Source organism: Myotis davidii, unplaced genomic scaffold (genome assembly GCF_000327345.1).
Source record: "Myotis davidii unplaced genomic scaffold, ASM32734v1 scaffold1255, whole genome shotgun sequence".
In the NCBI taxonomy this organism is placed as follows: Eukaryota; Metazoa; Chordata; class Mammalia; order Chiroptera; family Vespertilionidae; genus Myotis; species Myotis davidii.
Genome location: NW_006286692.1, coordinates 7,928 through 19,090, shown reverse-complemented (window position 1 = coordinate 19,090; position 11,163 = coordinate 7,928). Strand labels below are relative to the sequence as shown.

Below are 11,163 nucleotides of genomic sequence, written 5' to 3'. Positions count from 1 at the left end.
GGCAGCGAGCGGCGGGGGGCGGCGGACATGGCCCTGATCACAAGCTTGGCCTACGGATTCCACACATGCACGATTTTGTGTGCTGGAGATTGGGGTAACTGGTAATGGGGGGGTACAAGGCAAAGATGGGCAAAATATTCAGAAAATTTAATGCCTGTGAAGGTTTAGAGAACACAGGTTGAAGGTGGAGAGTGGGTTGTAAATGGAGTCCTGGGGACACTTACTCTTCCAGACAGACATAATGAGTGGGTCATAATGGACACAAAGAGATGAAGAGGGTGGAGGACAATGAAGGGAGCCAAGGAGGATAGTGCGTACCATGGGCATAACAGGCCCAGGAGAAAATCAGAGATTTTAGAAATTGGGGCAATGACTTCAGAGTTATGAGGAGGCTGTGGACAACTGATAACATAATGAGTGCATCTGAGGATGGGAGAATCTCAGACAAAGAGTTATAAGATAGGGGAGAAATTCAATGTGATATAATAGAAGATAATTCACATTATAAATTTGTAAGATTTCTAGTTTGTTAGAAAATTATAATATATTTCTAAATTACCCATTTTAATACATTATTTACCTTTTCTTCTGAAGATATGAGTATATATACACATAAACATCTTCCTCATTATTCCTCTTACTCCTAAATTATATTTTTATGTTACTATATTTACATATTGCATTCAGTATAAAGCAAAACCAAGTATATCTATTTTTTATGTAGTCTCAGAAAAAGGACATGGGATATATATACATATGTATATTATAAACTAGAGGCCCGGTGCACAAGATTCGTACACTTGGGGTAGGGGGTGTCCCTCAGCCTGGTCTGCACCCTTTCACAATCTGGGAGCCCTCAGGGGATGTCCAACTGACAGCTTAGGCCCGCTCCCCAGGGACATCCTAAGAGCTGCCGCGGAAGCAGGAGAGGCTCCCGCTACTGCCGCTGCACTCACCAGCAGTGAGCCTGGCTTCTGGGCTTCTGGCTGAGCGGTGCTCCCCCTGTGAAGCACACTGACCACCACAGGCAGCTCCTGAGTTGAGCGTCTGGCCCCTGGTGGTCAGTGCGCGTCATAGAGATGGGTTGTTCCACCGTCCATCGATTTGCATATTACCCTTTTATTATATAGGATATGATAAAATATTATGAAGATGTAAAAATTTAAAAAATAGGGCTTCTAATCAGACTTTTTAAGATTTTGTTCAATTAGCATTTGTAAGGAAAGCCCACTGGTACTGGATGGTATCCAGCAGTTACTCAAAATTCTACAGAAAAATTGGAAATAAAAGTTTATAACTCACAAGCATGGAGGAAGTACACAGCACGCCTGCAGGGGCTAACACAGGCAGGACAAGACAGGATGCAGGAAGAGAGTGGCAGTACACACAGACTGTAGGCCTGTATTAGGATCACTATGTGGAGTGCCATGGGGTTCTTGAGCTAGGTCCAGATTGTTCAACTCAAAGCATAATCAGCAAGGTTTGGCTAGCTCTTCAGAAACCTTACGTAAGGGGCATACAAATTGAAGGCTCTGGGGTGCACAAAAGACTACTGTTCACAGGGACTGCTGGAGAAATCATATCAAAAACTTACATTCATTTCTGACACTATAAGCTGGTGTCTGTATGCACTAGGGATTCATGGGAGTTCAGTTCTTTACTTAGCTACACAAAATAAATGATAATGCTGAAACACCACAGACTTTTACATAAACTCACAAGAATATTCCCACTACATATTTTTTGTAACCATCATAATTTCCCAGCAGGTACAATGAATAAAAAAATAAATTATGGGTAAACTCTTCACACATTATTTAAGGTTTAAGGCCTGTGAGTAAATGTCACTCCACTGCATTACAAATTGTTACCCACAATAGTGAATAAGGTGGGAAACATTAACACTGATGGCATGTCAACACCTCATTCATTACACATCACTGTTAACATATTTCAATTACTTCATCTTTATTAACGAACATATTAAGTCCACACATAGTCTAAACAAAGTACTGCAAGCACAATGTATTGCCTAGGGATGAAATAGACATTACAAGCATTCAAAGATCATGAAATGAATTGAGATATAAATCACATGAACACTTTTGTTTAAAAAAAGCCACAAACTTTTATAACTGTTGTAACACAAAAGGATTCAGTGGAGACAATTACATTTGTCCTAATATTCATCTCCTTGGTATTTTGATTTATACTAAAAAATCACATAACTTTCCTTAATAGATTCTCTAAAATAAGTATTCTGATTTAAAGTCATATTTGAAAAGTGTTACTGACCACTTTCTACTGTGAATTCGCTGATATTATACATTTAATTTTATTAAAGTTACTTTCAAGCACAAATGCTATGGGGTTTTCTGAAGTATGTATTTTGAGGAAATATTTTTTATCATTTATTTCAAAGGTAGAATTTCTCATGAGTATGCATTCTCTGATATGCAGAAAGATTGTACGTTCAGGTTTAGGGTTTGCACATTCTTTAACATTTTAAGTTTTTCTCCAGTAAGAATACTCATGTGGCAGTTAAGATGTACCTATAAATGCTGAAAACCATCTTTGCTGAACATTTTATGTTTGCATGGCTTCTCTCCACTATAAATTCTCTAAAGCAGCGGTAGTCAACTGTTAGTCCACGGACCACTGGTGGTCCATGAGGTCTGAAAGGTTGGCAACCGCAGCTCTAAAGTACATTGAGGCTTGAGCAATGGTAAAAGGTTTTGCCACATTGTTTATATTTGTATTCTTTCAGTAAAGCATAAATTATGTGATATTGATTAAGGTTTCAACACTGGGTAAAGGTGTTATCAAATTCTCTGCATTGTAAGCCTTCTCTCTGGTATGATATTTAGTGAGGTTTGGGCAATGGTTGGAATTTTATCCATATTCTTTATATTTATACTAGAGGCCGAGTGCACAGAACTTGTGCACTGGAGAGGGGGGGCCTTAAGCCCGACCAGTGCCCTCTCACAGTCCAGGACGCCTTGGGGGATGTCCACCTGCTAGCTTAGGCCTGCTCCACATGGGAAACAGGCCTAAGCCAGCAGTCGGATATCCATCTCACAGTCCAGGAGCCCTTACTGCTTACCACCTGCCTGCTTGCTGCTTCTTACCACTTGGCTCGCTGCTCCTCAATGCTGCTGCAGAGGCAGGAGAGGCTCCCACCACCACCACTGCGCTCACAACCCATGAGCCTGGCTTCTGGCTGAGGAGCGCTCCCCCTGTGGGAGTGCACTGACCACCAGAGGGCAGCTCCTATGTTGAGCATCTGCCCCGTGGTGGTCAGTGAGCATCACAGCAGCCAGTCATTCTGGATGTTCTGCTATAAAGGTTGCTTAGGTTTTTATTACATAGATTGCTTCTATTCTCTATGAATTTCCCGATATTGAGTACAGCTATAGCAAGGTTAAAGGCTTTGTCCCACTCTTCACATTTGTAAATCTTCTCTCAGGTATGCATTCTCATATATTTGGTAAAATTTGAGCAATGGGTAAAGGCTTTGCCACATTCTGTGTTTGTAAGGCTTCTCTATAGCTGAGTACTCTGATGCTATAAATGTTTAAATCTGATGTGAAGGCATTTTGACATCTGCACATTTATAAGGGTTTGTGTCCTGAGTGATTTCTCTGATGTTTACAAAAGGCTGAATACCAGCTAAAGACTTTGCCACATTCTGTACATTTATAGGGTTTCTCTCTAGAATGGATATTCTGATGTTGAGTAAGATGTGAGCCCCGGGTAAAGGCTTTGCCACATTCTCTACATTTATAGGGCTTGTCCCCACAATGAATTTTCTGATGTTTAGCAAGTTGTGAGCTCTCAATAAAGGCTTTGCCACATTCTCTACATGTATAAGGCTTCTCGCCAGAATGAATTCTCTGATGTTGAGTAAGATTTGAGTTCCGGGTAAAAGTTTTGCCACATTCTCTACATTCATAAGGCTTCTCTCCAGTATGAATTCTTTGATGTTTGGAAAAGGCTGAATACCAGCGAAAGGCTTTGCCACATTCTCCACATTTATATGGCTTCTCTCCAGAATGAATATTATGATGTTGAGTAAGATGTGAACCCCGGGTAAAGGCTTTGCCACATTCTCCACATTTATATGGCTTTTCTCCAGAATGAATTTTCTGATGTTTAGTAAGTTGTGAGCCCTGAGTAAAGGCTTTGCCACATTCTCTACATATATAAGGCTTCTCTCCAGAATGAATCCTCTGATGTTGAGTAAGATTTGAGCTCCGGATAAAGGTTTTACCACATTCTCTACATTTATAAGGCTTTAGTCCAGTATGAATTCTCTGATGATGGCTAAGGTTTGAACAGTGGCTAAAAGCTTTGCCACATTCAGTACATTTATAAGGCTTCTCTCCAGAATGAATTATCTGATGTCAACTAAGATGTGAGCTCTGGATAAAAGTTTTGCTTTCCGTCTTCTCTACAGTATGAATAAAAATATTTGAGTTTTTTTCAAAGACTTTAGGCAATTTATACTTGTTCTGTGGAAGCTGAGCTCTTTGATGGTTAATAGAATTTGACCCTTGGTTAAAGTTTTTCTGAGATTCAGCGCATTGGTGACTTCTCTCTTCATTATATGTACTCTGATAATAATTTAAGAGAGAAAAACTTTTAGTGAGGACTCTAATATCATTGCACATGTACAATTGTTCTCAATTACATATTCTGATACCATGATGGTTGTATATATATATATCCTCCCAGAGTTATGAAAATTATAGACTCTGGAAAAAGGAATACTTTCCCATGAAACAGTAATACAAAATTGGTTAAGGTGTTTACAAATTCATTTATAACTTGTATCTTCATTTTTAAAATATCACAGTTTTAGAAATATTTGACTGTTTAATCAAATGCTACATTAAGTCATTCAAAACTTATTAGCAAAATGGAGTAGGTGACTTTTCTGATATTAGAAATTTTACTTCAGAGAATGTGTATTCATTTATTTATATTAATTTTCATGAGGACATATTTTTTGATTTTTAGAGAGAAAGAAAGAGGGGAGGGTGAGAGAGATAAAGAGAAATTGATATGCGAGGGAAATATGGATCAATTACCTCCTGCCTACACCCAGACCAGTGATTGAACCCTAAATCTACATGTCTCCCAACCAGCATTGAACCCACATTTCTAGGTGACACTTCAACCAACTGAGCCACAGCAACCAGAGCAGAGAACATATACTTTTAAAATTTTTTCTTTATTTATTTTTTTGTTCAGAAACACATTGTTCTGCCAATGTAACTAATGTCAAGTAGAGGGTAATTGTCCCACTTTGGCCATATCCATTATGTCTAACAATATTTTTTTTTCTCTTAATAGTCCCTGCACATTACAAAAGTTTCATTCAGTATAAATTCTCAATGCCACATCTGCTATATCTTACCTGTAACATTTTCTGGAATGACACTTCTACACCTGACTTTGGCAATAAACCCTGGGTGACTTGAGAAGATATAGCTGAAATATAACAAATTAATTATAAAACACACGCAGGTAAATATTCTTTAAATTTTAATGTACAGAATTAACACCTGTAAGAAGACTTCAGTGAGATAGAATAGGAAGCACAAAAACTTTCTTCCTCCATGGAAATGTTAACTTACCAACAATTACTGACCCAATTACCTTCTAAAGTACTTCAGAAGCCAGTTCAAAGACCACAATACCCACCAGAAACCACAAAATAAAAAAGTCATGTCAAAGAGGGAAACAAGTTACCTACATTTGCCCACAATACCTGCTCACACTTCTGCCACAGGAATGGGAAAATATCATGGGCTCTAAATAAAAGCAAAATATGTTTTAAACTGGAAAGTTACACAGAACTCACACACGCAGGCTTCTGGTCAAGATGGAGGTGTAGGTAACAGTGGCACTGGCAACCTCCCACAATCACATAAAAAATACAACTATACTACAAGAAAACCATCTTTCAGAACTGACTGAAACCTAACTGAATGAAGATGTAAAACGAAGGACATAAAGAAGGCTTATCCATACTGCTAGGAGGTGCAATGTGACAGAACGGACTGGGCCCACATGGTGGATAAAAATCACCAGTGACATACCGGCTTCACAGGTCGCATCTGAGGAGTAAAGGGTCACAGCCCACAGAAGGCCCTCCAGCCCCGGGTTCCAATCCAAGAAGAGATGTCCCCATTACTCTGGCTGTAAAAACTAGCCAGGATTGTGGCTGAGTGAGACGGAGAGCTGATGGAATCCTAGGCAATTCCTCTTAAAGGGCTCACGCTCTGACCTATTCAGATTCATGCCCTGTGAGCTCCAATGCTGTGGCAGCAGCTCGAATGGCACCAGGGTTGGACCTGAAGGATGAGAGCTGTAGAAGGAGCTTTCTCCCAGACATAAGTCTTGGTAGAAGCCATTGTTCCTTTTCTGAGCCTTTCACCCACAGAGCTGGCAAAAGGAGCCACAGCTGAGTCTCCATCAATTTGGCTCACACTTTTCACCACACCCTGAAGATTTCCTGACACCCCACCCCATCCACATGTGGGACCACCAAAGCTGTTTCCAGTGGCTATTCCATACAAACAGCCTAAACTGGCTTAAGCTTCAGTCTTTACAACAATGTTTCAAACAAGCAGGATCTGGCCCCAGTGTACACCCCGATAACTCTGGCTAAGTGGCCCCAGCATGGAAAGTATGTAATGTCTAATTATTGGGATGTACACCTGAAACTAATATAATATTATATTGGCAACTACAATTGAAAAATTTTTAAAAATGAGTTAAAGACACACACACACACACACACACCAATTACACTTTCCAGAATAGGTGTGACAGGCCTTTAAAAACCTACCACAGCTGATAGTTATTTTTGTTTTCCTGTACAAAGCAAGTTTATAAAGAATGGGATAGCAACTACAGATCACAAGGCTTATGAAGGGAAACAGAAAAACAATCCAACCAGAGGGACAAAATAAATCTCCATGAGTTGGCCCTAGGTTAGTAAACATATGTTAATTACCTGACAAAGATAAGAAGGAAAAAAAAACTTTAAAAGGGCTCAATTGAAAAAAACATAAAAAACTGTTGCCATCAAAATTAGGTATGACAATAATAAAAATGCAAGCAGACAGAAAGTATAAGAAAGAACCAAACAGATACTGGAAACTGAAGAATATAGTTAGTACCTGAATTGAAATATACAATAGAAACATCAGCAAAAGACTTGATCAAGCAAAAGGAAGAATAAGACAACTTGGACACTTACCCACAGTGTTCCTGGAATGTGGGAACCAAATTCCAGTATCTCAACCACTTCCCTCCCATACTTACATGGGGCAGAAAACAGAACATTAAAACTAGTTTAATTTAAAATTCCTCAGCAACGTGCACAGACTTCCCCAAGTTCACCAAGAAATCCAATAGTACCCAGGTCATGCCACCCTTACATTGTTACCGAAGGACTTTGGCTCTCACTGCAAATGTGATGGAAGCAGAAAGAGAATCCTTAGATGATGTTGGATAGTAAGTGTTGGAGAGGATCTGTCCCTTGAAGCCAGAAACAGAAATAAACGTGACCTTCTCGAAAATCAGTTCCATTGAAGCAGATGTTTCCAAACCATTATATAATATCTGATCTTCGGCCTCTCACCTGGATCATCTGTTTCCTTGATTCCCACCTACCTGGCTGGATGGGTATTTTCTTTTTTCTCTTCAACTCCCAGGGCTCCTTCATGTGCTCCAAAAAGGTGAGTAGGTCTGGCTTAGACACACCTGTTTATTAGAAAAAGGAACATGGGCCATAGCCAGTTTGGCTCATTGTGAAGAGTGTCATCCTGCTGGCTGAAGGGGCCCTGGTTTGATTCTGGTCAAGGGAACATGTCTGGGATGCAGGCTCGATCTCCAGTAAGGGATGTGGTGGAGGCAGTCAATCAATTATTCTCTCTTATCACTGATATTTCTACCTCTCTCTCCCTCTCCCTTCCCCTCTGAAATCAAATAAAAATATATTAAAAACAACAACCAAAAACTTACAAAAAAAAAAGAAACATGGATTCAATGGAGAATCTCCAATTTCCAATCCAGCCCTGTGCTCAAGTAAGAAGATAGGACATTGTAGAACACCAGAATATCATAAATAATTATTTTCCAAAATATTATTTTCTGACAGAACCTTTAACTATACTGGAGACAACATTTAAACTTTTCAAATCTTGAGTTCCACTTCCAAATACATCAGGAAGCCTTTTTGTTCTGCACCAGCAAAACCACAATTGCTTTCCTTAATAACATGGATCTGAAACTCTATCATAAAAAGCAGAAGCTACAAGCAGACACTGTACTAATGAAGAAAACAAAACCCTGCGGGTGGAGGAGAAATTCTGGAAGGAAGTGGTCCTCACCCAGGAATACCAGGTTCCTGTAGTTCTGCAACATCACGTCCCTGAACAGTTTCCGCTGAGCTGGGTCCAGGCACGCCCACTCCTCCTGAGAGAATTCTATGGCCACATCACTGAAGGTCAACTGCCCCTGAAATTAAAAGAAAAGCATTAATCAATTGACCATGGGCAGAGGTCATAAGGTCACTCAAAATGAAAAGTTAATAGAACTGGTTTAGACTTAGGACAGTATCTTGAGTTATCCAACAGCATCACTTTGACATTAATATTCTCTAATGTATTTTTAGAAAGGAAGATGGCATATGATCCACAAAACCATAGTATAAGTTTTACTTTTTTGAAAGATAAATTTTAAAAATACAGGCATCAACACACGCATATCCATTTTTTAGTGCTATGTTTGAATCACAGAGGATCAACTGTACATATTTCTTAGCTGGAGAAGTCATTCTGAGTGAGCAGTGTAGCACTTTTAAAATTTTAATGAGCTTCTTTTCCAAGGAAACACCAAATGGCGGATGACACCAGGGCAGAATAAGAGGTCTCTGGGGTTTCCATGGAGGATTTGGCAGTGGCATCCAGGGCCAGGGTGGCCGCCGGGATCAGGGCAGGGGCTGAAACCGCGTAGCTCATGGAGGCAAGGCTGAGGGCAAGGAGTGGATCCCTGTTACCAAGCTGGCCGCTTGGTCAAGGACATGAAGATCAAGTCCCTAGAGGAAATCTATCTATTCTCCTTGCCCATCAAGGAATCTGAGATCATAGACTTTTTCACGGGGGCGTCCCTCAAGGATGAGGTCGTGAAGATTATGCCTGTGCAAAAGCAGACACGTGCTGGCCAGAGGACCCAGTTCAAGGCATTTGTCGCCATTGGACATTTTGGTCTCTGTGTTAAGTGCTCCAAGGAAGCAGCCACTGCCATCCGTGGAGCCATTATCCTGGCCAAGCTCTCTATTGTGCCCATGCGGCGAGGCTACAGGGGAAACAAGATTGGCAAGATCCACACCGTTCCTTGCAAGGTGACTGGACACTGTGGCTCTTTACTGGTGCGCCTCATCCCTGCCTCCAGGAGTACGGGCATTGTCTTGGCCCCTGTGCCTAAGAAGATGTTGATGATGGCTGGTATTGACGACTGCAATACCTCAGCCAGGGGCTGCACTGCCACCCTGGGCAACTTCGCAAAGGCCACCTCTGATGCCACCTCTAAGACCTACAGCTATCTCACCCCAGATTTCTAGAAAGAGACTGTGTTCACAAAGTCTTCCTATCAGGAATTCACTGGCAATCTTGTAAAGACCCCCACCAGAGTTTCTGTGCAGAGGACCCAGGCTCCAGCTGTGGCAACCACATAATTTTATACAAGACAAATAAAGTGAATTAAACCTGCTAAAAAATAAACAAATAAACAAACAAATAAATAAAATTTTAATGAGTTTTGGGTGGGGCCTGAATTTCCATATGTTTAACCAGCTCACCTATAACTATGGATGCCAATGTGCTGGGACATGTGCCGTACCTTTGGATAGCACAGAAGAAAAAAACACAGGAAAAAAATTCATATACAAGATTTTGACTGAACAATTTTATGGGCTTTACAGGTCTCATAGATTAGTAAGCCCATCAACCACAGTTGTTTTAACATTTATATATTAATTAATAAATCTCAAAAGTATTCAAAGAATAATAACATTCTGGTTCATTTTTAAAAAAATGTCTTTATTGATTTTTAGAGAGAGAAAGGGGGAAGGACAAAGAAACAGAAATGTCGATGGGATAGAAACATCAATGAGCAGACTCCTGCATGCCCCCTACCAAGGAATGAGCCCTGAACCCGGGCATGTGCCCTAACCCGGGAATTGAACCAGTGATTTCTCAGTGCATGGGTCAACGCTCAACCAAGTGAGCCTTGGCTATTCATCCTTTTTAAGGAAAATATTTTGTAAGATATCCATAAAATGGTAGAGCCTGGGTGTTATTCCAAACTTTACCTTGAATTTGTCAAAAAGATCACAGACCAATCCTGTTCTGCACAGCAGATGTTACAGACATACAAAATGTAAAACCTACATGTCCGTTCTGCAAACACCATTTCAATAGGGAACTCGGATATCAATGCCTTCCCATGTTGAACTGTGGCAAAGAAAATGTTTTGAAAAGTTGAAGATAGGGGTTCAGAACAAGGCACCCTAAGATGTGCTTCAATGGTATGTTGAGCTGAGGCATCAAGACCTTTGGGTTCAAGAGAAACTTCCTCTCTCCACCTGAACTACCTAGAAGAATTTCAATGATGAGCCTGACTTGTGATATAGGTTAAACCAAAAATGACATTTGAACTACCTAGATGGTAAGGAAACTAGTATTTCCTGAACATGTGATTTCCTGGCAACAATATTCTAAAGTCCCAAGGTGCATTACCTCATCCCAGGCTCAGAATGTTTTATTTGCTAAATTTCCCTTTCAGTCTTTGAACCTCTCTTGCATGTGGGGTCTCTGACTCTGTCCTGTGTGTGCAGCTCCCATACATATCCCCTTTCTGATTAGGCCAGCTGAGAGAACCTTGAAAGTAGAAGAAGGTACCTTCCTCCCACACAATGGTCATTAACTTACGGTGAGATTCCTATGGGGGACTTGGATGGACACAACAGACAGAAAGCTGTGGACAAAAACGCAGAGGTAGCTGACTTTATCTCCCTCCTAAAGGCCTGCTTCCTTGCAGATATTGAAACTACTCATGTACTTGAGCAGTTGATGAAGGCTTGACTGG

The 11,163-nt window shown here is 40.5% G+C and overlaps 1 protein-coding gene and 2 pseudogenes across 1 annotated transcript; 1 reads left to right on the top strand and 2 right to left on the bottom strand.

The window, feature by feature from the left end:
* Positions 1-3,244: 3,244 nt before the first annotated feature.
* On the bottom strand, positions 3,245-5,322 carry LOC107181369 (annotated as a pseudogene).
* LOC102759002 (protein ZNF738-like) lies at positions 4,569-9,035 on the bottom strand. The gene is made up of 5 exons (XM_015560593.1): positions 8,928-9,035; positions 8,406-8,532; positions 7,655-7,776; positions 5,420-5,493; positions 4,569-4,613 (listed from the first exon to the last, which is right to left on the bottom strand). The coding sequence occupies exons 1-4, from the start codon at positions 9,033-9,035 to the stop codon at positions 5,446-5,448; spliced, it is 405 nt and encodes a 134-aa protein (XP_015416079.1). The 3' UTR covers positions 4,569-4,613; positions 5,420-5,445.
* LOC102758731 lies at positions 8,933-9,793 on the top strand (annotated as a pseudogene).
* Positions 9,794-11,163: the final 1,370 nt, after the last annotated feature.

Excerpts from the sequence above, each read along its gene's own strand:
- LOC102759002 (XM_015560593.1), bottom strand. The coding sequence starts at position 9,035 with ATGAGCTACGCGGTTTCAGCCCCTGCCCTGATCCCGGCGGCCACCCTG. Across the intron at positions 7,777-8,405 it reads CAGGAACCTGGTATTCCTGG|GTGTGTCTAAGCCAGACCTA; the intron begins GTGAGGACCACT and ends TCTAATAAACAG. Across the intron at positions 5,494-7,654 it reads CAAGGAAACAGATGATCCAG|CTATATCTTCTCAAGTCACC; the intron begins GTGAGAGGCCGA and ends GTTATATTTCAG.